General features: G+C 37.2%; 5 protein-coding genes across 23 annotated transcripts in view; 4 read left to right on the top strand and 1 right to left on the bottom strand.

The window, feature by feature from the left end:
* The first annotated feature begins 66 nt into the window (after nt 1–66).
* Nucleotides 67–5,894, top strand: LOC124177552 (GTP-binding protein SAR1b). Of its 7 annotated transcripts, none has more exons than XM_046560044.1 (6): nt 67–218; nt 668–750; nt 1,744–1,869; nt 2,369–2,434; nt 2,582–2,817; nt 3,276–5,894. In XM_046560044.1, the coding sequence occupies exons 2-6, from the start codon at nt 708–710 to the stop codon at nt 3,390–3,392; spliced, it is 588 nt and encodes a 195-aa protein (XP_046416000.1). In that variant the 5' UTR covers nt 67–218; nt 668–707; the 3' UTR covers nt 3,393–5,894. The 7 variants fall into 7 exon arrangements, with proteins under 7 accessions (XP_046416000.1, XP_046416004.1, XP_046416002.1 ...); XM_046560048.1 differs by lacking the exon at nt 1,744–1,869 and adding an exon at nt 1,920–2,039 and having other exon boundaries at nt 68–218; XM_046560046.1 differs by having other exon boundaries at nt 97–214.
* Nucleotides 5,393–9,558, bottom strand: LOC124177548 (3-hydroxyisobutyryl-CoA hydrolase, mitochondrial). 4 transcript variants are annotated; one of them, XM_046560035.1, is made up of 9 exons: nt 9,397–9,558; nt 9,049–9,269; nt 8,713–8,803; nt 7,808–7,875; nt 7,491–7,732; nt 7,007–7,248; nt 6,720–6,939; nt 6,419–6,606; nt 5,393–6,335 (listed from the first exon to the last, which is right to left on the bottom strand). In XM_046560035.1, the coding sequence occupies exons 3-9, from the start codon at nt 8,801–8,803 to the stop codon at nt 6,205–6,207; spliced, it is 1,182 nt and encodes a 393-aa protein (XP_046415991.1). In that variant the 5' UTR covers nt 9,049–9,269; nt 9,397–9,558; the 3' UTR covers nt 5,393–6,204. The 4 variants fall into 4 exon arrangements, with proteins under 4 accessions (XP_046415991.1, XP_046415989.1, XP_046415990.1 ...); XM_046560033.1 differs by lacking the exon at nt 9,049–9,269 and having other exon boundaries at nt 9,397–9,493; XM_046560034.1 differs by lacking the exons at nt 9,049–9,269; nt 9,397–9,558 and adding an exon at nt 8,882–9,040.
* A 241-nt stretch (nt 9,559–9,799) lies between these two features.
* LOC124177541 (bifunctional purine biosynthesis protein ATIC) lies at nt 9,800–13,404 on the top strand. The gene is made up of 7 exons (XM_046559999.1): nt 9,800–9,970; nt 10,368–10,571; nt 10,932–11,220; nt 11,514–12,005; nt 12,124–12,513; nt 12,632–12,896; nt 12,996–13,404. Exons 1-7 carry the CDS (start codon nt 9,955–9,957, stop codon nt 13,113–13,115), a joined length of 1,776 nt encoding a protein of 591 aa, XP_046415955.1. The 5' UTR covers nt 9,800–9,954; the 3' UTR covers nt 13,116–13,404.
* Nucleotides 13,405–13,985: 581 nt separating this feature from the next.
* LOC124177549 (methylthioribose-1-phosphate isomerase) lies at nt 13,986–19,540 on the top strand. Of its 4 annotated transcripts, XM_046560037.1 has the most exons (6): nt 13,986–14,176; nt 14,258–14,378; nt 15,045–15,280; nt 16,284–16,492; nt 16,952–17,160; nt 17,304–19,540. In XM_046560037.1, the coding sequence occupies exons 1-6, from the start codon at nt 14,151–14,153 to the stop codon at nt 17,589–17,591; spliced, it is 1,089 nt and encodes a 362-aa protein (XP_046415993.1). In that variant the 5' UTR covers nt 13,986–14,150; the 3' UTR covers nt 17,592–19,540. The 4 variants fall into 4 exon arrangements, with proteins under 4 accessions (XP_046415993.1, XP_046415995.1, XP_046415994.1 ...); XM_046560039.1 differs by lacking the exon at nt 14,258–14,378 and having other exon boundaries at nt 13,986–14,180; XM_046560038.1 differs by having other exon boundaries at nt 13,987–14,378.
* A 1,831-nt stretch (nt 19,541–21,371) lies between these two features.
* Nucleotides 21,372–26,892, top strand: part of LOC124178612 (tropomodulin) — a 73,478-nt gene continuing 67,957 nt past the window's right edge. For 4 of the 7 annotated variants that reach the window (XR_006869855.1, XM_046562089.1, XM_046562088.1 and 1 more), the window contains exon 1: nt 21,373–21,828. Coding sequence is in view for 5 of the 7 variants with exons in the window: in XM_046562089.1 (XP_046418045.1) it covers nt 21,676–21,828 (153 nt within the window). In the remaining 2 variants the exon portion in view is untranslated. Of the gene's footprint in view, nt 21,829–26,892 lie in introns of all 7 variants that reach the window. The other 3 variants (XR_006869854.1, XM_046562092.1, XM_046562086.1) reach the window with 2 other exon arrangements.

Here is a 26,892-nt window from a genome sequence, read left to right as displayed (position 1 = left end):
ATCTCTGATACAGCATTGTGGTTAATTTATTCGTTCGGTATCGCAGTTCAAATAACCCGCCGTTTGTGGAACGGTGACTTGACAACATGGCCGCCGGAAGTGGACGTCACCTAGTGCCAACTGCCAACTGATTTGGCTCCCCCCTGAGCTGTAGACGTTTCGTTGAAAGAAAGTGATTATTCACTGTTTTCTAGTGGTTCCGCACATTTTTCTCGTAGGTATGTGAAGTTTTATTGTTCAAGATAAGTTAACTACGTCTGCGTTCAATGTCAAACGAGATTTGATGCATCTTTAATTGTTGTCAAAAGCAACTGCGCGACGAATAAGCTTGTTATTTTTGGACCACGTCTTGTGGGCCAGCGTAGTATTCTTTTGTACATTTCGGTATTTTATTATACCTCTTTCTTGGACAGCAGTTCATTCCATATAATAGTTAATTTCAGTAGCCATCCATTCCTATTTTGTCGCAATTATTCTTCACCAATCTGCATCCCGTAATCTACTTTAAAAACGGTCACGTTGATCTTTCGAGTGAATGATTACACGGAATTTCGATTGACATACGCACACACTTCTCTTTCCACAAGGTTAAGCTCGTACGTACGCTGCTATCTTATTAAGAACTTTATACAATTTTCACTAGTCATCATGTGTCTTATTTTTGCAGAGTCATTTAGCAATTAGCACGCATAAACGCCACACACAAAATGTTCATTTTGGATTGGTTGACGGGGGTTCTTGGTTACCTTGGTAAGCATATTTACTACTAATATATTTTACAGATTCCCGTTAACGCTAAACTTATTTGTGGTCAAGCGCAAATTTGCAAATATACGAAAAATACCATCTCCATGTGGACAAAGTTTACCTGTAAATAATGAGATGCCAACAATACTTGCAATATACCCTCAATTAATTTTGTAACCGAAATTATAAACACCTAACCTGAATGTTCTAAAGAGCCATACCCCGATCCATTTTGTGTCATTTTTAAAAAAAAAGTTAACCAGACATTCCGCCCCAGCGTCATTGATCGAGAGATATTCTTTTGCCTTTGTCTATTCTGAACGAAAAAGAAATTAAAAATAAATCGATATTGCTGTTGCCGTTGGTCAAAAACTTGATGAAATCTTGAAGGATATTGCAGAATACAAACGAAGAATATTATTCAGGAAGGTGAATATTATTACTTTTCATCACTCTGTATGTTGTTCCATTGTGTTTGTGGCTTTTACCCAATATGAGATTTCAATATCGTATCAAGGACCGTCCAGTGGCTGCTTATCAAACCAGCATATTATTAAAAAAACTCGTTTACCTTGGCTTGGATGTAAATTCTTTGTAATAAATTGCACTGAAAACGGCCTTGTAAATGAATTTATTAATACATTTTTCTTATGTATCATCATTATGTGGGAATAGTGCCAAAAACTCATCTTGTGTACGCAAGAGTAGGTTCCCAGGAATTAGGCAGCTCTATCGCCATCGGACTTGAGCTGCAAGCAGAAATGATCTATAACTCAAATTCAAGCTATTCGTTTCTTCTATCATCTTCTGATCTATCTCCTATGTTAAGAGTCACAAAAATAATGGAATTATGATGATTTTTTAGATGAGGGCCGCTGTTAATGAAACTAGTTACTTTGTTACTTATAATCATCCGATGAAATAATGATTTTAATTTGATTGAATCATGAACCATGAGTGATAAGCCAAACAAAAAGAAAGACCTGCGTTTCGCAGGTTTTTCTGTTCCTGTCTGTCGTGGGAGGTTTGCCTTTCTTGGGCTGCCCAACTCTGGCCGGCGTTCACTGCTAAATGCTGTGCTAAACGAATGTCTAATCGATCCAGTAGAAGCCACGTTACAACGTAAGTCAGTCAAAAACAAATGCATGACGTTTGTCTGTTTAAATTCACAGGGCTGTGGAAGAAAAGCGGGAAGCTACTGTTCCTTGGCTTGGACAATGCCGGCAAAACGACGTTACTTCACATGCTCAAGGATGACCGGCTCGCCCAACACGTGCCGACGTTGCACCCAAGTAACTAACCCTACAACTAACCCAGCGATTTAATTTGTAGTCGTACAGTATAATAATGTCATCGAAATACTCAAACTGTGTCTGCTTTGCATAGGAAATATTTGTCTCAAGTAACGAAATGTTTTTTATCCACCTGCAAAGAGACTTGTATAAATTGGAATTGATTTTCTGCGTGTAAAGTACGATAAGTATATTATTCAAGAAAAACAAAGCTAGAAACTTTGTCATACATTTACGCAATGATTAACGAGTTCACGCTGAGTTTACACAACTTGTTAATATGTTACGTAATCAATATACAGTATTAATCGACGATTCTCTGTTTTCAGCCTCCGAAGAATTATCCATTGGTAACATGAGATTTACAACTTTCGATCTTGGTGGGCATACTCAAGGTAAAGCAACGAAGCCTTTGTGTCACTGAAGTTTTTAAAATTTCACTAATAAACAAAAATTAGTTTTTGTTGATGCAGCTCTAATTCTATTCAAACACCACAAGACATGAGAATCTGCTTATACAATTCACCCAATATCTGTTGCAGCACGTAGAGTATGGAAAGATTACTTTCCTGCTGTTGACGCGATAGTTTTCTTGGTCGATGCCAGCGACAGGTCACGGTTACCTGAATCCAGAGCTGAACTCGATGCGCTCCTAACTGATGAGCAGCTCAGTACTTGCCCCGTTCTTGTATTAGGTAATAAAATTGACAAGCCAGGCGCTGCCTCGGAAGACGAGCTTAGAAACTTCTTCAATCTTTACGGTCAAACTACAGGAAAGGTGAGTAACATTGTCGCAGAATTGTTGCAACAAACAAACTTTTGCTAGTATTCTTTTATGACATGATTTTCGACTCAAAATTAATAAATGATGGCATTAGGTAACATACTTTATTTGACGAACATGTCAATCACACGTCAACATTGGATTTCTTGCAAAGTAGAAACTCATACTTTCCATAGATCAGGTATCAAACTTACAAACAAATGTAACATGATAAACATCTTGGAAGGGCATTTTTTACATTTTAAAATTTTACCCCGTCTTAATCAAGCACAGATCCTATTTTTTTTACGTTAATGTCTTACAATATTCGTAAATGCAGTAATAAAAATTATATTTCTACAAACTGACGTGAGACAAACTGGTCCTCGAGAATAGAGTTTATATTAATATAAATACCCCGATAAGACCAACATTTCTCATTTACGTGATACATAATGAATTAATATTATCAGGGAAAGGTAGCGCGCAGTGATATTCCCGGACGTCCGCTGGAGCTTTATATGTGTTCAGTGCTGAAGAGACAAGGATATGGGGAAGGTTTCCGCTGGCTAGCCCAGTACATTGACTGAGCATGTGAAAACGAAATGTAATATCACTGACTCCCAAAAACTTCCTCTCTTTTTTACTCGAATGGTTGTCTTTGTCCTGCGATTTATATTCACCGAAACGCGTCACGATGAAACATAATGTTACGGTATAAAGAAATAATTTTCAGCCCTTATATAACTGATAAAAAATAGTGACTAGTAATATCTGATAATTACGTAACTCACTGTTAACAATCTTATAGTGATGGGTTATATCCAGGTAAACCATTTAGATGTAATCCACCTAATAATAATTGCCCATTGAATGTTTTCGGAAATACTTTGTAAATCTTTTGAACATGCATGTAGAATGTTATGAGTTAAATTTTGATCGGAGATTTATTATCTGAAGAATTTGGCAATCTCCGCTTTGGATGAATTCCCAAGTGCAATAATCTCATAACATTCTTTCACATTTAAACAAATATCCTTCGGTAATAGGAGACAAAAAACAAAACAGTATTCAAAGAATATTCATAGTTCGCCTATTGTTTTCGAAAAGTCATTCTATGAATATTCTATACTTATTTTGTGCTAGCAGGCAAGGAATATCTTCCGCTTGATTGAGACAACACTTCTGGTATAATAGAAAAATCCGTTTGTCACCCTGTCCTAAAAACTTTCTGAATCCTACAGACCTCCCAACGTTCTATCCTACAGATTTACATATTTCAGTGCTATGGGATACTGTAACGCTCGTACAAAGCGATATAAACCATTTTGATAAATAAAATACGGAAAAAAAAAATCAAGTGTCTATTTAAGAATCGTAGATTTCTTATGAATTATTTTGTTCTGTTGCATGGTCCTTGCAAAAGTCAAAGTTAACATCATTTCTAGGAACATTAAATTAAATTAAAACAGAATCAATCATTAATCAACTTCACCGCCGAGTTTCCAAAGTTTGGCATATTTTACTTGTGTTTACTATAATTCCAGTATTCAAAATGCAATACGTGTAAAATTTTTGAACTAGTATGCGCATTACTCATGCATAACCAGTTCAGCAGTATCGAAAATTTTCGTGGAAACTCTGTGAAGTGTATCATAATCGGACGTTAGATAATTTTGTAGTTGTAATAATGGAAACATAGGAAATATTCAATTTACTCAACCTTCTTAAGTCTCTCATAGAGAAAATAAATTTATAATTAGCAGTTTTTAATATAATAAGACAGTCACATCATTTGTCCCCAAACATCTACTTTAGTACAAGAAATGCTCTTTTCGGTTTCTCAATAATATGGGTAGACGGATGCTGTAGTTATGTCTATAAATGCCAAACACTACTGAATTATGGCAATTAATTCCATTATAACCTAGCAATGTATTTCCAAATCCAATTTGTAATGTGATAAATTATGCGAATTGAAAAACAGCTTGCAGCACTTAATGCCAGGCACAGAGTCACCTTGACTACTTCGGAAAGCCCGCTCGGAGAGATCCTGGTGGTAAGGTAGTGATGAATGCATCAGGAAAAGTGCCGAAGAAACGAGAAATACACAGTCTAATTTACTATTCTGCCAACTGTATTCCGATCGTTTAGACTTCAGCGATAAAACCTTGCACAATTGCATCGAGTTTATTTTACGTCATAATATTTTCGATGCATGTAATTAGGTGATGATTAATTTTTTCAGTACATGTATAGGTATAAAACTATAGTAATCGTATGGCCTTATGAATAAAAATGTACCAATTGCTAAAAGTGAAAATTGATAGTTGAGGATCAAAAGGTTAAATTTTTGAAATGATAACACAATGTGGTAACTAGTAATGCTTTTGAAATTATCGATTGCACTATAGTTATCGAAATTTGCCTGCCTCAAATCTTCACTTTCGAATTCCACTTATTATGTACTACGCGCAGTTTTATCATTAATACCGCTTTCTTTCAACGATAATGTATAGTTAGCAATTCATGAAACTCAGTTTTCAATCAATTCTTCAGTACCGTTTGTTATCATTTTTTCTCCAGATTGAATAATTTATTTTCGTTTTTCTATCGGACCCGGTGTAATCTTGATGTAACCCTGATGTAAATAATTTGTCATTATTCTATGCATACATACGTAGCTTGCACAGTGCCAGGCGAGATCACTGTGTTGTGATTGTATTGTCAATTTCGTTAGAGTTCCATTGGTAGCATTAAAAATGCAACGTAACACACCGTGATCTCCGATATGTAGATAGAGGAATGAATGAACTTAATTATTTTCTACTTAATTGTAGAAATTAAAATTATTATCAGAAACAATCGCTTACTTGTAACCAATTCACATGTCTATAATTTGAATGTATTATCATTTTATTCAGTTCCAATTTTTTATTTCTTGGTAACATGGTTTAACAATGGATATATGAAAAATACGCATTCAGACTCGATCTGAGTGTAAATTTAAATGCTATTACTAGTAATATTAATTGAAATTGTTCTGTTCGTTGGTTTTTACATGAAAAATAAAACAGTTCGCTGAATTTTTATATAATGTTTTAATGAATTATTAGTAATGTGAGTACTTGGAACAGTCATCAGAAACCAGGTTGTTCAAATTACGTCTCCTAAAATTATACAACATACTTTTTTTTATCGGTAATGCTATAAGCTATATATATAAGCTTTATATATGTGTAAGCTTTTCAGGAATCACCACATCCATTTCAATGGTAGCAACAAACAGTATTGACTAACAATAAAGTTTCACATTCAACGTTTCACAACTTATAAAATTATAAAAATGGCAATGTTTTCGAGCCACGTGTTTATGGATACACTTTCCCCAGTAGCGTATTATCAAAGTTTCAATTCCTCTTCGTCAGGTAGTTTTGCAAATCGTGCTTCTATTGCCTTTTGTGAAATTTCACTCAATTGTGCTGGTTTCCACATTGGTTTCTTGTCTTTATCAACTAAAAGAGCTCTAACACCTATAAAACAAAACTTTTATTCACATAACTCTAGTATCCACGTTACCATGTAACAACAATTTAATCAAACTGCAGCCAATCACCTTCGTAATAGTCACCATCCTTTGTTAGAGCTGCGGATACTAGCCTAAACTCCATCTCTAAGCATTCTTTCAGTGAGAGTTGAGATCCTTTTTCTATAGCCTGAAGTGTGACTGTAAGTGACGTAGGAGACATTTGTTTCAATAACTTAATTGCGTTGACTGCCCAATCAGATCCATCTGATTCAAGCCTGGAAGTATAAATTTATTACAAATCAAAACAACAATTATTAGGAGGTGGTATTAAGAATACATTTCACTGTATACTTAGTACTAGAATTTAATTATTTTCATCGATATTCACCTTTGTATTATTTCCTGCACGTTTGGAGCGGAGAAACATTTATCTATTTGTTTTAAATATGGCTGCAAACTAAATTCAGGATTGAAATTGTCTGGTTGATACTTTTTTATGATTTCACTAATATTGTTGCCATTTGATTCTAGTAATTCATTTGTTAAATCTCCAAGTCTTTCAGATGGAACGTAGTGAGTCGCTATGCCTGCCGCAAGAACATCAGTACCTAGACCATCAGTAAAATAATTTAGTCCAATTACGAGAAAAAAAGAAATAAATTAGCAATGTCTCACCTTTGAGACGATGGCCAGTTAGGCCCAAGTAACATCCTAGCTTTCCACTCAATCTGGGAAGGAAGAAAGTACCACCCACATCTGGTACCAAACCTATGGCGGTTTCAGGCATTGCAAACAACGTGTTTTCGGTGGCTATTCTGTATTTGCCATGTACAGACAAGCCAACGCCACCTCCCATGGTTATACCATTTATTAAAGCTATGTATGGTCGTTTGTAAGTCCCAATAAGGTGGTTCAGTCTGTAAAAAGATGTATTTCAATTTTGCAGTGAGCTTTTCTCTGCACGGGAAATACAGTTCTTGTTTAGATCATCGAGTATTCTTATCTTGTACCCTGTGTACTTATATTATGTTATTTACTAATGAATTCTTACTATTTGATTTCTTACAAGATAACTTTAGTATTTGCAGTTTGCTCCGATGCTGGAAATATGTCATAGAATTGTCAAAAGGCAGACAATGCTAATTTCAGTAGTACTTACGTGTACTCAGCACGAAAGAATTCTTGTCCGACTTTCTTACCACCAGAGTTATTTAAAGCTAAGGCGAGTGTTTTAACATCACCACCAGCACAGAAAGCCTTCTCACCAGTTGCTTTTACAATTACTAAGTTTTTTGATGCTTCCCATTCCTTCAGAGCTGGATATATTTTACGCACCATTGACAAGTTCAGGGCATTCAAAACCTTCGGGCGATTCAGAGTTAGAATACCGCTGTCCTTGATCTAAAGATATAAAACGGTATAGAATTGGCATATATTTTCATTTTTCAATACATAGTTTCAAATTATCAAGCTCACATTTTCTATGAGAACGTCATTTTCATTGAGAGAATCAGATGGTATTTCTCCTTTTTCCGCAAGTGTTGCTGGAATTCAAGTTGCTCGTTTGGTAACAGGTGGTGGATGAAGGCCCTGAGTGTTAGTTGTTTATACCAAAGGTTACTTATATTTGGTATATGTAGTGAATTAGTAACATACAGAGTATTAGAATTGTGACTGGCAAAACTTGTATTATTGCAAATGTTTGAACCATATTTATAGACTGCATATTTGCATTATTACAAAAACAAAATTGACATTAATTCTGAGCTGATATCACGAATTTTGAAGATTTTCTATAATTGAAAGTTATTTTTCTGTTCACAATCATGCAATAAGAATTGCCTATGAATGGAAAAGTTTTGATGTTTTCTAAAGTTTTGAGGCAACCGTAAATTTGTCTTTCAGATGTAATGTTTTACGAAAAAAAGAATGAAGTTCTAAATGTGGTGAACTATTACACTATATTTACGCGGTTTCTCAACAAATTCTTTAATTTATGGATTTTATACATATATTGGAGCTTCAATAGCCACCCTATTGTTCTAGATCTGCCTTGAATTGAATTTGCATTACATGTTTATATAATAACAGCTCGGATTCTTTGAAATAAAGAAAAATTACGATCAGAAAATTCCAAACTATCGTGTTCCCGCAATAAGTAACAATGATTGTTTTGTTTGAATAAATATCGCAATAATTCAATTGGATTGTTCAAAAAATATTGCACATATATTTCCATGACCTGATTGCAGAGTCTCATTTCTTATAATTTGAAGTGACAATCTCGTATTACTTAATGGTTGAACAGTTAGTTTCATCCACCGTATGACACTTGACACGTGAATGATTGTTGCAAAAATTTTAGCGGTATCCATTCATACCTGAACTGTGAATTGACATAATCCTTGCGTTGAACCAACCCGCGCTCCTAGTCGCGGTAGTTTTACTCAACCGAAAGGTTATGTTGGACATCTAAAATGAAATGAAGATAAGTATTTGTCTAAAATAGACTGGCGGGTGAGGTGGATTTTTAGGTCAACGAAACATTACCATTGTGTCAGTTTCCTATTTATCTACTACGATTGTGTTCCGAATATAAGTAAATAGAAAATTTGTTTCCAGGCAGAATTCTTTACCCAAGAATTCACCAAATATTACTATAGGAATGGATGGAATTGGAGTAAAACTGGTTTAGCAATACTCGCAAAGTTATGTAACTTTTCTTTGTTCGGCGTTCCCGATAAGATTTCAGTTCGACAAACACCGCTCCATCCAATTTACGATTGGCATAATCATTATTCCCGCTGGAAATTCATTTCGGGATTGGTAATTGTGTTCGTACTACTGCCACACGGCCGCGATTGCATGACACGCGTTGACACGCGTGTCCGCGTGTGCGCACAAGGCGCGTGCGGGGTGGAAAGCGTTGAGACGTTGACTGAAGAATATGTTGAGAGTTCGGAAGTTTTTCTTTTATGAACTTGGAGCATATCTTTCAGTGATATCCATTGTCCTATTGAAAAAAGCGGGGATTGACCTGCCGCAAAAACTGAATGACAGCTTACCGACATCGACGATTATAACAGATCAGTACGGGTACACCTTATGTTGTTAACGAGATTCAAAATGTTCAAAATGAAACGTTCTATGTTTCTATGATTGACTGTTAAATACCTTTAAGGACAAACGGAAAGGTCGCTATGTTAATCTCTTGGTTGTATGAAAGCACATTATTTACGATGACGTAATATTCGTGTTACAAATATGAGCGCTCCCAGCATAAGGGGATATTTGAATAAATGTCTTATAACCGGCCTGGCAAATATATTTTTGTTCCAGAGATGTTTATAAAATGCACAGCGCTTCAATGTCCGATAACTTTTGACCCTGGACCCCCGCAGACCGTGAGATAAGTCCTTTGACGCACTCGGTTGAACGAGCTAAATAACAATTGGCGGGATTGAGGCTATAAATGCAGGGATCCGCTTCAGGGTCATACACTTGTTGCCTATCGAACCATACACACGGCACGCGTGTCTGACTCCATTGAAATCAATCTCGTGCCCGTTCAAGCGTATTTCGGTTGTGTTTTCGAAGACTGAAGACTCCTAACTAGCGTAAATATGAGTGGAAAGCTTGGTGAGAATCATTCTGCTACACATTTCAATTAACTTTATTTATATTTACCAGCATTCTTATTGCTCAAAATTCTTTGTGGAACTTACACCGGTTCCCGAGATGTGGGTTAACTTTACCTTTGTATCGGCACATGCATTTTCCCTTTACGAAGATACGAACTTAGAATATATGTAATATATTTTATTCCGCAGCCCGCAAACTCACTGTTGTAATTATGTATTTGGTAATGTACTGGATATCCTCCCCTTCAAACTAATAATTGATATGGATAAATTATGATGATAGTTGTTTCTTTTATTTTCTTGCATCCACATCAGTTTATTATCGTTTATTGCGATTGTGCCTGAGGTAAAATGTAGGCACCAAACTGTTATTAATATTGTGTATTTTGTTGCAGCTTTGTTGAGTGTGTCTGATAAGACGGACTTATTACCTTTTGGTAAAAAACTATGTGACTTGGGCTTTGTACTAGTCGCATCCGGAGGTACCGCCAAATCTCTGAGAGACACTGGCCTACCAGTTAAAGATGTATCAGACATCACAGGAGCTCCTGAAATGCTTGGCGGACGAGTTAAAACTCTTCATCCAGCGGTTCATGCAGGTACGATTTAATAATCTTTAGATTATTAACAATGATAACGTGTGGTAAATGATTCACAAATTTAGCCTGAATGAATGTTACTGAATTCAATATGCTTCACCAATAGTCATTGAATTTAATGGTCATTTATCTATGTGTTTTTTCCGATCTCTTTGGCTTTGATATGTTCTATATAGTCACTTTATTATTTAATTGTAATGTCGAACACCAAGATGTACGAATCATGCAAAGGATGGTGCCTTTCCGATTACAATATCTCATGAATGAACAGAGTTATATAATCATTTAGGTTAAACTGAACCCAGTGAAAATTTTGTATGTGCTTTTTAATATTATCATTTTATTACTATGCATTTATAGGTATTTTGTCTCGCTTGAGTGATTCAGATCAAGCTGATCTGAAAAAGCAAAATTATGAGATGATAAGCATTGTAGTATGCAATCTTTATCCATTTATGAAGACCATAACTAAGCCTGACGTCATTGTTGCTGATGCTATAGAAAATATTGATATCGGTGGTGTGACTTTGCTAAGGGCTGCCGCTAAAAATCATGCAAGAGTCACTGTTATCTGTGACCCTGTTGATTATAATAAGGTTATCGAAGAACTGGAAAGCTCCTCTGACAGAGATACTTCTCTTGTTACTAGGTATTCAAGCTTTCATTTTTATATCTTATTGGGTTTTAATTGTGTTGTTATTTACTTGCTTTAAACTTCAGAATGCCCTAGACTTATGCTTATATTATGCTGTATTTTATATTTTTGTACTTAGTAATTAGTCGATCACGTGAAAAACGATCACAGCACAAGTCTTACCAGTCATTGATATTCATTATTTAAGTTTTACCACTTTTAACTTGAAATTTTACCAGCTAAAGGTGTTAAAGGTTGTTTAACGTCCAATAGCATGACCCTAACATATATTTATTTTGAAATTGCAGACAGTCCTTGGCTCTCAAGGCATTCACCCACACAGCTGAGTATGATAATACCATTTCTGATTACTTCCGTAAAGAGTACAGTGCAGGAAAATCTCAGCTTACACTTCGCTATGGCATGAATCCCCACCAAAAACCAGCGCAGCTTTTCACTACTCTAGAAAAGCTTCCGTTGACAGTTGTTAATGGTTCACCCGGATTCATAAATCTTTGCGATGCCTTAAATGGTTATCAGTTGGTCAAAGAACTTAAAGCTGCGCTCAATTTACCGGCTGCAACTTCATTCAAACATGTTAGCCCAGCTGGTGCAGCAGTCGGTGTCTCACTAGATGCCGACCAAGCAAAATTATGCCAAGTCGAAGATTTGTTGGATAAATTGACTCCGCTAGCTTGTGCGTATGCTAGAGCTAGAGGAGCGGATAGAATGTCTAGCTTTGGAGATTTTGTTGCCTTGTCAGACCCTTGTGATGTCATTACTGCCAGGATTATTTCACGGTAAGAATTAGCAGTATTCACATAGTTTTCATGATCAGATTTCAATGTAGAATTTCAATCTTGGAATTTCTAAGTGAAATTTAGTTCCAGGTTATTTAATCATTATTTTCCATTGCAGCGAAGTATCTGATGGCATTATTGCTCCTGGTTATACACCAGAGGCACTTGAACTGTTGAAAAAAAAGAAAAATGGCGGCTACTGTGTTCTACAAATAGATCCAGACTACACACCAGCTCCTGTGGAACGCAAAATTCTCTATGGTCTTACCATGGAACAGAAGCGTAACGATGCGGTCATTGACAAAAATCTATTTACCAACATCGTAACACAGCAAAAAGATTTACCAGAAGGAGCCATCCGAGATTTGATTGTAGCAACCATAGCTCTCAAATACACTCAAAGTAATTCTGTATGCTATGCACGAGACGGACAGATAATTGGTATTGGCGCTGGACAGCAATCTAGAATACATTGCACAAGACTCGCGGGTGACAAGGCTGATAACTGGTAAGTTGTTGATTTACATTGGGTATGTCGCAGTGAACTGAAACGACCTTAGTTAACTTTCCCACAAAAAGAAATTTGCATTTGTTTGACTTTTAAGTTGAAAACATTTCATTTTAAGGTGGCTTCGTCAGCACCCTAAGGTTACGGGAATGAAATTTAAAAAGGGGGTAAAAAGGGCAGAAATTTCAAACGCCATAGATAACTACGTAAATGGATCAATTGGAAAAGATATGGACCGAGAAAGTTGGGCTGCTGTTTACGCAGTGGTTCCAGAACAGTTCACTGAAAAGGAACGATCAGATTGGGCTAAAAAATTGGATGGTGTTGCTCTTAGTAGCGATGCCTTCTTTCCTTTCAGGGATAACGTTGACCGAGCCAGATTGGTTAGTAGAGAATTGAAAATTCTCAGTTATCTGCTTTCATTTCTAATCGTTACCGTATTGTAACGAACTATTTTTATTGCTAAATTTATTTTATTACAGAGCGGTGTTCGATACATTGCTAGTCCAGCTGGTTCCACCAATGATGAAGTTGTGATTAAGGCTTGTGACGATCACAAAATCACTATGGCACACACCAAACTTCGTCTATTCCACCATTGAATTGTTTAGTCCAATTCGGTTTATCCCCACTTAGGGAAGGTTGCTGGATTTGGGTGATATGTAGTGTACGTTATCGATCTGAGTATTTCGAATATTCCTGTTATTTCTAGATAAATGTATTTTTATGCATTACTGTTATCACTATTAATTTGGTAGTTTTATACAAATTTTGCCATATTATGTTATACGTATGATATATAAATTTAATGATTTTAGGCTCCTTGGTATTTTTCAACAAGACTTGTATTTCTAAAGATGTTCAATATATTACTTTTTCTAAATAACCTAATTTTATACGTACATTATTTGTTCACTTCTGTATAATTACACAATATTGAAAGATACGTTAAGCTGTACGTAAGATTTAAATTTTCACGTTATAATTCTACACCTAACAGAATATTAGGGCAGTTGGTTATATGCCCCAGTTTTGAAATGTTATGAAACCGCTTCATTCAGAACCAATGATTCATTTTCAATGTTGGCTAAATTCGGATCATTCGGTTTTCAATAGTGTTCCATTATCTCCCATGTTCCATTATGGATTGATTTAATGGGAAAATAGGCAAAACTGATCTCTTGTCTCATGATCAGTCGCTTAGTCTGTCGAATTTATTCCATGTGAGCTGAAGGGAAATCATATTTTCATACAAATAAACCTCACAGAAATTCAACCATCATTGTTAGACGATGAAAGCAAAAATCGATTTTAGCGTTGAGAAAATGCGTTCGGAATTCAGATTCTACTGTCTTAAAACTTCAAACTTCGTATCCAACATAAAGTTGAAACGAAGGGAGCTTCGGTATCGGCTTGCCGCGACAGCTGCTGCAAGCTTCGCGAAGCTCACGCACTGTAGTTATCGTTGTATTGCCGCATTCGTCTCAGCGTTGACAGAAATCAGACAGTAATCACGTGTTTATCTAACGAAGTCTGGTTAAGTTAGGTCTGTCTATCTACGAATAGTTGGGTCCTTATCTGTGCACGTGAACCGCGCCGCAAGTTTATTAGCTCTATTCCGCTGAAAAATACCGTAGATGCAGTTATTACGGAATAATAATTTGTATGTGAGTTCGATCGCCAAACGTATTACGCTTCAGTCCTAACCTAACATTTCACAATATTTTCCCGGGATGACGCTTAGAGCAATAAAATGGGAAGACGGAAAGCTGGAGATTTTGGATCAAATTTTACTCCCCGTAATCTCAAAGTACGTCGCTGTCAAGGGTGTCGAAGACGGCTGGAAGGTTATCAACAAAATGCAGGTAACGCACGTACTGACGTCGCGTTTATTTGTTGTCAAACGTGTCCGCCGATCAATTGCATAACGCAGATTATACGCCGGAGTTATCCTCAGTTCTGTCGGCACATGTTTCAATATTAAAAGAGTAATATTTGCTCTGTATTTGCAATAATAACTGATTTCTTCCATCCGTTAATCCCTGCTTTATATCACGAACCACCGAAACTTTCCATGTATCATATTTATCAGCTTCGACATGATTGTCTCACCAATGTATTCCGGTCATGATTGAGCAGTTAAACATGTTGGTTTTGGCCTATGCAGCAAACGATTTTGAAAGTTTTTATACACATCGAATACATCCAAAGATACTATTATAAACACATTAAGAGGACCACGACTTTTAAGACTTTTTGTCATATTATAATACGTGGATAATATTCTAAGCCTAGACTTGAGTTCCATTAGTCTTGTATTAGTTTGGTAGTCGCATTATTATTTATTTAATTTTTTAAATCGAATTGTTAAAGTATTTTCCATCATCACAGTATTTTTGCTCAGACAAACGTAGCTCAAGAATGCAAAAACTAGTAATAGTCTTAGCTCTAACTGTACACATAAAATTTAGCATGTGTTGTAGCGTGATGATCATGGATTGAGCAGAGGTTTATATATAATATTTTTTCAGGTGCGGGGAGCACCTGCAATTGCTATCGTTGGATGCCTTAGTTTGGCTGTGGAGATTCAGCCTGAGGTTTTCACAGATAAAAAGAGTCTCCGTCAAGAAATTGAGGGAAAACTGAATTACTTGGTATCTGCAAGACCGACTGCAGTGAACATGAAAATAGCTGCCGAAGATCTGATCACACTTTCCAATCAACTTAGCAAGGATGATTCTGTGTCTGCTGCAGACATGAAGGAGAGGTATGGAATTTTTCATTTTTATCTGCTTGATTGAATACAAATGTATAGACAAGCTTGCCGATTGCACCTTAACTAATTAAAAACTAGGTTCGTCAATGCTTTTTACCGAATCACTTGCTGTAATGGTTGAATTATGGCTGAAACTTAGATTTAAGGAATTGATGCTGATTATGAATCGTTTGTGTCGATTGGTGATTGCTAATTGCTGATTAATTAACTTTTCACCTGGATGTCAATAAAGATAAGTTATCAGACTGTGGCAACCAATCCTTTTACTTTATCTTTTAAAAGTTGATTCAACCCAGGCAAACTTTGTTATGCATGTCATCTTACTCTTTCAATTTTCTTGGTTAACAAACTCGACTTTGACACTGCAGATAAAATTTTGATAATCCTGCACTTTGGACCGTATTCAAATTTACAAACATTTCAACTTCGTCTTTGATAATCTCGCATTCTTTGAGTTTTTTGGTCAATACATGTTAATACCTTGTTTCGCAATAATTAAACAATAATGAATAGGAAAAAAGGAATTGTTTTTCTATTTGGTATTACTGTAGGTTTGTTAGAGAAATTCCAAATTGATTATTCCATCAAATTTTGAACATCACTAGGTGTTTATTTTCATAAAATGTTAGAAATTGACCATGCCAAATGCTCTGCGCGAAGAATTAAATTGGCTAATCATAGTTCGTCACTCTTTATCTAACAAAGCTGACTCCTATCTTGCTTAATTATAAAATTGTTTGGTTTTCAAAGACATGCTGTTTTGTGATGTTTGGATGAAATTCAGGCAGTATTGTTTGAAAGTAGAAGTTTTAGTTAACTCGCACAATTTTAATTTTCGACACACATGATTATTGTTATAATAATGATGTAGCGGCGCCATTGTTGCCATTCTAGTGACATACAAAATTCAAAACATATGTGTGTGTGTGTCTCTTTTATACACATGGCGAATGTAAAAGGCAAAAAGAAACAAAAAAAAATGAACATTGAATAGGTTCCTAAAAGCAATAGACGCGATGTTGGAAAAGGACATTGCTGACAACAAAGCAATTGGACGTCACGGAGCGCAAGCAATTCTGAACAACGGGGCAGGAGATAGTTTGGTGAGGGTTCTCACCCATTGTAATACTGGCAGCCTTGCCACTGCGGGATACGGCACAGCCTTAGGTGTTATTAGAACATTGCATGCAGATAAAAAACTCGGTAAGGCCTTCTTATTTACTCATATCTTCTTATTTACTCTTGAATCATAAAGGATATTTACTTGTACGATTAATCAACTAGAAGCCATTTTTCTTTAGCGACTAATATCACCATTACTTTACTGAGAAACCAGGTATTCACATTATTTTACAATAAAATTTGTTTCATCTACGATTCGATTATTGTATTGCTTTATGTTGATGGTCTTACGTATTCGTTTCGATTCGAACCCCTGATACTATTGCTACTAAAGAAGCTTATTTTTCATGTCTTATCTTATTTACCGTTCAAGTATACTTGACTCGTCTTTTCTGTGTGCATATCACAGTGTACTCAACAAAGGTAAGTGCTTGAATTGCGATGTAGAAAATTTTATTTTTATTGTTTTCTTAACACATCCCAATGCGCGTGACTTAAACAAATCACTGTTATTATTACCGAGTTCTTTGTTTGTTACAGAACAAGTTTATTGCACCGAAACGAGGCCGTATAATCAAGGTGCACGACTGACTGCTTACGAGTTAGTTCACGAGAAAATGCCTGCTACTTTGATATGCGACGACATGGTGGCGGCATTGATGAAGTCCAGAACTATATCTGCAGTTATTGTCGGTGCCGATAGAGTTGCGGCGAACGGCGATACAGCGAATAAAATAGGAACTTATCAAGTAAAATAAAAAATTCTCCGACGTTTTTTTAATCCTGTGATTCTATCTGGCTTATTCTTTTTTTTCTTCAGCTAATTACACCGGCTCTTAATACAAATCCTTCGATGCCTAGTCAGTTCGAGAACCATGGTAATTTTTTTCAGATCGCAGTTGTCGCAAATTACCACAGTGTGCCATTTTATGTCGCCGCTCCTTTCACCTCCATCGACTTTACCATTCCCAACGGCGATCGTATCATCATTGAAGAAAGACCGGAAAGAGAGATGACGCACATAAACGATCAGCGAGTTGCTGCTGCGGGTATACAATGCTGGAATCCGGCGTTTGACGTAACACCAGCTGCGTTGATCACAGGCATAGTTACAGAGAAAGGTGTATACTCGCCCGAAGAATTGAAGGGGCTTAACGTATCGGAGAAACTACAGGACTAATAGGCTTCGAATGATTCATCCTATTTGCTGATGCAACATGCGCTTATACAATTGATTATCATTGAATAACAACTTCCGTCATTATCAGAATTCCGCTGTGCTTATATGCTTAATGCATCCAATGTGTTCATCGCACAGATTACATAATCTATGAATATGGTGCAGGGGTTTGATATCCGAATAAAATATCACGTTGTCAATTGAAAGTATTGGCGAGTTTTGCGATACACAGCTTTTGAAACATTCAGCTTACACAAACCAAAAGCCTACAGCTATAAATTTTGAAGTTCAATAATTGATAGCCACTAGAGTATTTCGCAATAAAAAAATTTTGGATTTCGCTCGCACTCGCACCCTGAAAAGCTTGTCTTCGACAAAATCTGGAATCGCTGCCGAAAACGTATTTGGTGATAAAAGTCATGAAACTTACATTTCTGTGCCATTTCAACAAGAGCATTTTTCTAGTTACAAAATGTTATTGTACAAAATGATAATGTACCGAATGATGGCAAATTGAAAATCGTTCAAGTGCGAGTGAGATCAAAATTTTTTTAATTCTGAAACACTAACTGGCGCTAACAGTATCTAATACGTCTCGCAAATGCCAAACTATACAAAAACGCACGAATGTAATATTACTGAGATTTCAGGCGAGCCGATAAAACGCTGACGCTTGAAAAATGTTTGCACAAATAACATTTTGGTGAGATACTCTCACGTACGAATATATTTCTTGTTTGCCTGATCATGCTAGGCACGTTTCTTCTATTTAAAATAACGTTTTGATACTTTATTTACATCATGCAGCTAAGTGGGAGATGGTAGTTGGATTATTGTCCAGATATCTCCTTGCCAAAAGAGAACAGTAATCATATCAGATCATTTGCTGTTGTTAAATACGTAATGAAATTTTTCAGATATATCACTGCTTACGTGAATCGCGTATCTCTTTAATTAGACAGACTCCTATCGATGAAAATATTTTATTTTACTTGACATATTCTACTGGATCAAAATTTGGAAAGCGAATTTTGTTGACGGTAATCAATTATACCGTTGTTTTTGCTAATCCATTTTCTACATTTAATGGTAAGGAAAATATGGTAGGAAGCTCTTCAGCGTGAAATGGAATTCTTGGCCTTCATGACGTTAAATGAAGGGAAATGTTGGCACGAGTAAATATCGTTGAACATCTCGTCAAAAAATTAGGGCCCTCATCAGACTTGCTTCACCCGTTCGTAGCTTATTTCAGGATAAGGAAAATTTTCGACCATGTCTATTGACTACGACTTTGTCATTGCGACTTTGTTCCCCGTGCTGATGCTAGTTTTCAAATATGCTAGAAATAAACAGAGGAAGGTATGGAATCTCGTAATGAATCGGTTACTGCGCGCATTTATCTATTTGGATATGATCAAGTGTTGGGGGTCTTATTCGGTATGCTCAAATTAGTATAATATTCACATCAAAAGTGACAAATGTGTTCCAGTGATTTAAACTCAAGTTTGCGAATTGCTTTATTTCTTGCACTTACTGTGCAGCCCAATTTTTTCATATCGATTTTAGTTGAAAGAGAAAAAAAAATGAAGTCGTGGAGTCACTAGATATTTTCTACTAATGTGCCTTTTAGAAAGAATTGTTCCCCCTACAATATTGTCCCTGCTTGCTCATTTTTGAAACCATAATTGTAAATCTTGATCCGGAATGAGACTGGTTTTACTGTATACAAAATGTAATATTGTGTACATTTTCAGCGCTGTGACACAAAACATGGAACAGGATCGTTCCGACTGTGTGTAATTGTACTTTACATACGTACTGTACTTGCATAATACACCTACGATATTTAAGTAATTTATTAGATGTATAATCTAACGCGCTTCTACACTTTGTTCATTGTCATATTTTTGTAATTGTATTATAATAGATTGATCGTAATTGCGCTACGAGTTACTTTTTTTACTTACTAAGAAAAGACACTTTCACTAATTAAAGGAACACACTAAAAAAAATTCCTCCGTCTTGCTGATTTATTTTCTTTTATGCAATTAGTGCGGGAAGATGAGTAATATAAAAATCACTACTTCCAATTTACAGAGATTCTTCACTCTCGGTTATTTTATGTAGGTACTAGCTGGCACGGCAAACGTTGTCCGGTCCGTTCCGGTAGATGCGCCATAATGTGTTGACATTATGCAAAACAATTTAACAATCGCCATTTATCGGACCTTAGCATGGCTATGAACCATCGACTTAACGATATAAATATATTGTATGAATATGACTTCAATCAGTAAAATCGTTCAGTACTTACACGATCGCTAACAGACGCACCAAAGAATTATATACATAAAGATAATGCATAGCTGCCCAGAAAAAAATGCGGAAACTGAAGGTTTGAGGCCGGTCAAAGTGATTGAGATTTTCCTGTTAACACTACAGATGACAGTTTTTTCAAACTCATATACGAGATTAGACCTTATCTGGAATTTTACCTAATACTCGAGACACATGATTGGTCTAAACCAGAAATCGAATCCCATTCGTACACTTATAAAATAATGAAGTTGAAATCTTTCCTCTCTTTTTTTGTTGCAATAATTAATCAGCCGAAGCTCACACATTTTATTTTTTTTCTACCGATGTATACGTGAATTTCTCCGTCAGGACGTGCGCGACAAAAATTCGAATTTTTGATTCCATCAAAATTTTTATGGGTTATTACACCTAACGAGAAGATCTTCCACGATTTTTTTCATGTCATTTGGTAAATTTTTCAAGAAGTTGTGAATTTATGAAAAAAAAAGTTCAAAAATTCATATCTGAAAAACACATGAACGAAAAAAAATCGAAAAAAATCGTGTAAGCTCCTCTCATTATGTGTAATCACCCATCAAAATTTTGATGGATTCAGAAGTTCGAATTTTTATCGCCGTACGTTCTGAAGGAGACAGCCACATACAGACGCTGCAAGTGAATTTATCCAACATTGTTACTCAGTGTCAAGATTTTTCTGAGTCTTTTTTTTTTATGCATTTGCAGTACATTTTTAATACAAAGATTAATTAAAAATACATTTTTCTTCTACTCTTGGGCAGTAAAATTTTTGCTTAAACCACTACCATCATTTATTTACATTTTGGATTGTTCGTGTCAATCTTGCTTTACTTCAGACGAATGGTTTTCTCAAAATTCGTTCACGTAATTGTAGAAAGAAAATGAAACTGAAAAGACTTTTTGTTCCTTCCGAATATATTCGGACATGTCCAAATTCATTTGTATTTTCACAATTTGTTAAAGTTGACTCGCCCAGTTTTAATTTTAATATTACGAATAAAGTACCAAATCACAGTCTAAGAATTTTCAACCTCAGTATAATCAGACCGAATGTCAATTCCCTCTTTCTTCGATTGTAGATACGGTTTGTGCAACTGATGCATTTTGACACAGAAGTCTGTGAAAACTGTCGAAACTGTCGCAAGCGCGCAATTCGAAATATCAAATTTTGCTATACTGCAATATTTCTCGAGTGTCACAGGATGAATTGACACAATTCGACGAGTGGCTATTGGTTTTTCGAAGGAATCTCCTGCCGATTCGACGAGAGAAAACGAGACCGATCAGAGAGAGAGAGAGAGAGAGAGCGAGAGAGTCTGGAAACGAGAGTCAGTCCCGGGTCGCGTAAAGCGGCAAGGAACGCGTGTACAGCAGCCGTAACTTAAGGGAAAACTGAAATCTATTTTCGCTGTGAAGACGGCTTGGAGGGCCAGTGGAAGCAGTTTGGTTTAGTTCAGCCAGTCGCGTCGTTCGGTGCAGAGTCGCGTCCCGGAATTTTAGGGAATACCGCTCGCATCGCTCTCGAGCCTCGAGTTTGCATCAGCGATAATTTCTCGCCTTATTCGCCGGCTATTTTCCGGGATTTCCCCTTTTCCATCAGCTTCCCCGACTCATCCCAACTCCTTATAGCCGCTCCTCTTTTCGTCACCCGGTGTTTGGCGCTCTCGCCGCTGTTACCACGGGTAAAAGCCTGAAATTTTCGACCCTGGAGGGTGATACGAACGAAAATTCACCGGGCAACACAAAAATGGAAGTTATGGACGCCCTGACCCCCGTCATTTCGACGCCTTCGACGCCGGCCGTCGAGGTCACCGAGGAGGATGGACCCACCGTCGAGGAATCGTACGAAGTTACAACCACCCGCCGAAAGACGGTTCGCACAAGCTACAAAATTCAGGAAGTAAGTCGGTCGTCGGAGCACGATAATGATGGTATAATCTGAAATTCGAGATCTGGGTGCGTGGCAGAGACAAACAGGGTCAAGTTGTCTTCAAATTTTCACCGTATTCCGTACCGTCGTCGTGACGATTCAAATCTATCTAATTGCAAAACCCTATTATTCACGAGAATATTACCGATAATCCTACTCCAATGACGTATAATAAGCGCGGGAAGTCGTTCCATGGGTACGTACGTTATACCACCGACCTTACACGTGTTTCTGATGTTAATTTATTTATTATAACCGTTGGAATAATTTGACGGATAATCGTGGAATAATAGATGATTCAAACTGTAACAAGGAACAATTTTTGTTGACACGTGTAATGTTAGTACATTTCGCGATGATTTTGGTAATCGATGTATTTTTCCATCGGATTTTATAATTGGCGAAAGAAAGTTTTCGTAATCTTTTTTTTTTTTTTCATCATACGGAAATCAGTGTTCTTACAATCTCTCGTCAATTGACACAATAACAAAAACGTTTTATTCATTACGGGAACAATGAACGATCCTGTTCCCTGCATCAATTGCTGTATATAATACAATTGGTCATTGAAGATGTTTGAAAATCACAACGAAACTTAATTCTCAAGCCGAATGATGTTAGTTTAGTAAAAATAATTTATGTGTTTCGGATGAACGGCGTTTATAGACGGACATAGAATCAGATCTGAAATTTATAATGCCAATACGGAGTAATTTTTGCAGTCAATTTTGACCCGTTTAGAATTACCTCTGCGCCTAGATCTTCGATCTCACGCATGTGTTTACAACGCGTTTCCGTTCTTCGGGGTTTGATTTGGCGCATTTCCGGTCCGCGTTTAAACATTAGCTAACGCAGGTATATTTACACCGATGCCTTTGAATTTCGAGGACGTCAAATTTAAATTTTCCCGCGTTAATGTGGCACGTGCGATTTGCGAGTCGCGGGAAGTTTCCCGCATGTTTTCTCCGCAACCTATAGAAATCCATAACAATATCTCTATCAGTCTGTAATTGCCTCTCGACAATTTGCAGCTGAGTAGAATTTTGGCTCGCATTGAAGGGCGATAAAGAGAAATAAGAAACGATCACTTTCCAGCTAAGCTGAAACGTGACCGCTGTTTTTTCACTCTTTGGAGAATAAATGTTAACCCCACGTCGTCGAAGAATGCGAGATAGAGAATTGAAGTACAGGATATATTTGCCTCCTCGCACTTGCCTCCTCCTATCTATCGCTCTCGATTACCGAAGATTTTGCGTCATTCTCCTCGCCAGACGATTTTAGAGCTGGCTGTTGGCAACGGGCTGATTTTCGTTGAGGAAAAACACGCCAACATCACCGACACTTTTCGCAAACGAACAAAACGACTTCGAACCGTAGAGTTAATTTTTTCTTTCCGGTTCGTCTTGCTCCGAAGTAAATAATTCATTTACTTTGTCTTTAAGTTGTAGCGACTCGTGTGCGACTTTAATTGCAGGGTTTTTCCGACTGCCTGCAGTCATCCATTGCAGCAGCTGTTCCATGCATCTGCATACATCCGATAAGACAAAAGCTGTACTTGTACCATCGCGTTTATACAGCGCTGACCTAATTTGCTGAACTTTTGTTTCGTAGGAGATCCCCGATTCATCCTGACTGAAAATAGTTTTCACTCCACTTCACGGCAATCATTTATTTAGATCTGCATCCTATGACGAAAAAAAATATTGTGCAATTCAAACGAGACACGCGTTAAAGCCGGACCACGCCCTCTTTTTTGTAAGCTAAAGTTGTTGCGATCAAAACTCGAAACGCGTATTGGGTGGACGTCAATTTTCCAGGCACCTTTTTTCTCGTCTTTTGCGTTTCACCATATTTTCTGGGGATTTTGCCGTGAAGCGCCGATATATAACATACGTGTACATATATCTAGTCGATTATGTTATTCGCGGCCGAAGATGAAAGGATTACCCAATGCGTGTCGAGTGCAGTTCAAACTGCAACGAGTACAACATCAATACCGTGAAAATTTGAAGATTGTCCTTCCGTTGTCCTTGAAGACATATTTATAGCCGAGTCTGTTCCACCGAAGTGGATTCTGACTGACTGACCGATTATATTAATTCTCGAGTAGATATCTGCCTCGTGCATTCAGCCCCGACAGCCGTTGAATCCATTCCAATTAAATCAACTCCCGGCAACTTGCTGGCCGTTAGAATTACCTGTCGAAATAAACACACGCCGTTATCGTGCGACGGAAATAGTCCAACAATCGCCAGTTTCCTGTTCTTGTAATTCTAGCTGACGATCAGGAGGCGAGAAGTGAGAAAAACGAAGCAAAACTTACTCACCTTGCTTCACTTTACATGAGTTTCGCGGGTACGAAATCAGTTTTTTGCCACCTCGGTTTACTCCGCGGTCTTGTTAAATTAGGGCCAACTATTTTGCAAGTTCTCATCGTCGTCGACGGCTCGAGATGAGCAGTTCTCTGGTTCGAGTAGGCAACAGCTGTGTTTTGATGCTCTAGATTAACTTTTACTTTCATATACTCCTCGCTAAAGATAAAACGCGTGTAGGTACGTGACCGAACTTCTTTCAGGCAACTCCTGTTAACTAACTGAAAACATTTTTGCGGATAACGATGGCAGAGTTGATACCACTTCATCGTGAAATTGTTCGCAGATGTTGTTATTTTTTTGTCTTTGTGGACGGCTGGTTGTATAGATTTGCAGTAATTGGGAGGTTTCCAAGAATTTTTTTCTTCCCCCCTTCATTTCTATCTGCATTCGCTATGTCGTATAATCTGCACTTTGCTGCGTCTAAACTGCTTTTTTGACGTTGAAACTGAAAGTCGAATACGCCCGTGAGAACCCACGCTAATATTTCCAAAGAGGAAACTGTTTTCTCTTTTTAGCAATGATTTCGTTATCACGTTTCGAAAACAGTTTTCTTTACCGTTATGATAATTTACGAGACCTGGTCGAAAGAATGATTCGTTGCAACAGAGCTGCAATCGTGGTAAATTTTTATCTCTACGAATGTTCGCCTGGAATAATTTCTGAGAATACAAGCATATGAAAGCTCGAGAATTAATACCTGACCGTGTTGTTGAAAAAGAATGATCGCTGCGCGACTTTTTAGTTTATACGAAACAATGTACACAATTTGTTGCGTTCTTACAAGACATTGGATATGATACTTGAAATTATACTGTACAGTAGGAAGCGTATAGATGTATAAATAAGTAATTCGTAAATATCGATCCAAGGCATTGGAATACGATTGGTAATCGATATTTGAAGATAGGATAAATATCCGCAGCTTTTCCAGAGCGTGTCATGGCTGATGCTTCGTTTTCCGTTGACTCAAACAACGCCGTGTGTGTTTATCCGTCGAGACTCAGGGAGTTTGTAGAACTCGGAGTTTTCGCGGGTTTCCAAGCTCTAAGCTAAAGTGAAGCCAGTGTAGTAGCACAGTGGCCAGTGGTCGCTGACACGCTAGAAATACCCATCGACGTCTGTTTTGTAATCGCACCAGCGTCACCACCAATATTTTACGATCACGGTTCCAAATTCGTTTTCAATCCCGTGTTGATTCACTCCTCGTCGATTCTGTTCTAAAAAAGCGAAAGCCCGACAGCTTGCGGAAAGCTCTCCGTGTCTTCCTATAATTCCTACAATTATAACAGGGATATAACGATCGGGAGTTACGCTATGTATTGCGTTAATCACGATTTGAGCTGAATTTTCGGCAACGAATTCGTCGAAATCGATATGAGGGACAAGTTTATATATCTTCCTAAAAAATCTGTAATCTCATTTTGATAATCGGTTGATGAAGCTTCCTCGAATTATTTGCAAGGAAGGAAAGGACGCAAGGCGAACCGCGTGGTTGACTAAAAATTATTCGCCGCGTTTTTAGGAGCGAGTGAAAATTGTTCCACCCCTTTAATCCTACGCCGATGGCCTCCCCCGCAACTCTGGCGTCGCGACGCTGATCGCTTATGCGAAGAAGCGACGCCGGTGGCTGGGAAAAGCGAACATGTCGTCATTCGCACCAGTTGGTCAAGCCGTGGAGGCTTTTTAATGCCTCGCTGATCTTTTTTCGCAGCAGTGTGTTCGATAATAGTCGCATCACCGCGGGATTTCGCAGCCTCTTCTTCTCCCCTTTTGTTCCTCGAATCATAAACAATGGAATCCCTGCTTTTTATATCTCTCGATAATTATCCTCGATTTCTCACACCCGTGGAGGCATTGTATAATAGTCGGGGCTCAGAAATATTTCCTCATTTGCGATAAAACTGTTTTTGCGTCGTTGAATCGCGAGTAGCTCATTATAATCTTGCGAAGCGCGAGACAGTAGAAAAACTCCGTCATAGTCAGACCGCAGATTATACAGGGCAGTGGTTATATCTTATGTTTCTATCGCGTCTTGTTTTTGAGATATTTGAGGTGTCACAATTATAATCATTAGCAAACCGGATCTAAAAAATAGTACGTGTTAAAAAAAATACGTATATATTCTTATTAGGCGATAAGTATAAGTAAATAAACAGGATATTTTGAAGAAAGTACTCAACTCCTTTTTTTTTGTAACGTAGTGTTATCTTCAATCTACTGAAATTGGAGATTGTTCTCAGGAAATCAATGATTTAAACGTTTTATTTTGTATTGAAATGACAAGAATCTGTTGAACTCGTACAATGTTATTGCGATTTGTGCAAAGTTGTTCTAGGTTACACACTTCTGCTTGTTGTCGCCGAAAATTTAGTACAGTGGGAATAACCGTATAAAATTGCATTGAAAAAAATGTCTTTTGCATATTATTAGGATCATTTCGAATTTTTGCTCAATGGTTTTCGAATAACGGCAGGCGTTAAAGTGCTTTACAATTTTTGCAAAACAGTACGTTTCATTCTGATTGTTGTACAGAGAAAATCGTCTACTGTGATTCTCTTTATTTAAGTGAACCATGAATGCGGGATTCGACGAATTAGAAAGTGCCGCCGTATGAAGAAAAAGTTGCATGATGGAATAGAGTTCTTTGTGGCTTAGTGCA

The sequence above is a fragment of the Neodiprion fabricii genome, chromosome 3 (assembly GCF_021155785.1).
Source record: "Neodiprion fabricii isolate iyNeoFabr1 chromosome 3, iyNeoFabr1.1, whole genome shotgun sequence".
NCBI lineage: Eukaryota > Metazoa > Arthropoda > Insecta > Hymenoptera > Diprionidae > Neodiprion > Neodiprion fabricii.
The sequence above is the reverse complement of the archived record's forward strand: the minus strand, read 5'-3'. Positions and strand labels throughout refer to the sequence as shown.

What these genes read in the sequence shown, in the direction of transcription:
- LOC124177549 (XM_046560037.1), top strand. Translation starts at nt 14,151, where the DNA reads ATGCAGTTATTACGGAATAATAATTT. An exon ending in GCTGCAGACATGAAGGAGAG is followed by an intron (nt 15,281 to 16,283) that starts GTATGGAATTTT and finishes AACATTGAATAG; the next exon opens with GTTCCTAAAAGCAATAGACG. An exon ending in GCATGCAGATAAAAAACTCG is followed by an intron (nt 16,493 to 16,951) that starts GTAAGGCCTTCT and finishes TGTTTGTTACAG; the next exon opens with AACAAGTTTATTGCACCGAA.
- LOC124177541 (XM_046559999.1), top strand. An exon ending in TCATCCAGCGGTTCATGCAG is followed by an intron (nt 10,572 to 10,931) that starts GTACGATTTAAT and finishes ATGCATTTATAG; the next exon opens with GTATTTTGTCTCGCTTGAGT. An exon ending in GATACTTCTCTTGTTACTAG is followed by an intron (nt 11,221 to 11,513) that starts GTATTCAAGCTT and finishes TTGAAATTGCAG; the next exon opens with ACAGTCCTTGGCTCTCAAGG.
- LOC124177552 (XM_046560044.1), top strand. Translation starts at nt 708, where the DNA reads ATGTTCATTTTGGATTGGTTGACGGGGGTTCTTGGTTACCTTG. An exon ending in TCTTGGTGGGCATACTCAAG is followed by an intron (nt 2,435 to 2,581) that starts GTAAAGCAACGA and finishes TATCTGTTGCAG; the next exon opens with CACGTAGAGTATGGAAAGAT. An exon ending in ACGGTCAAACTACAGGAAAG is followed by an intron (nt 2,818 to 3,275) that starts GTGAGTAACATT and finishes TAATATTATCAG; the next exon opens with GGAAAGGTAGCGCGCAGTGA.
- LOC124177548 (XM_046560033.1), bottom strand. An exon ending in ATGACGTTCTCATAGAAAAT is followed by an intron (nt 7,733 to 7,807) that starts GTGAGCTTGATA and finishes TTATATCTTTAG; the next exon opens with ATCAAGGACAGCGGTATTCT. An exon ending in AACTGGCCATCGTCTCAAAG is followed by an intron (nt 6,940 to 7,006) that starts GTGAGACATTGC and finishes CTGATGGTCTAG; the next exon opens with GTACTGATGTTCTTGCGGCA.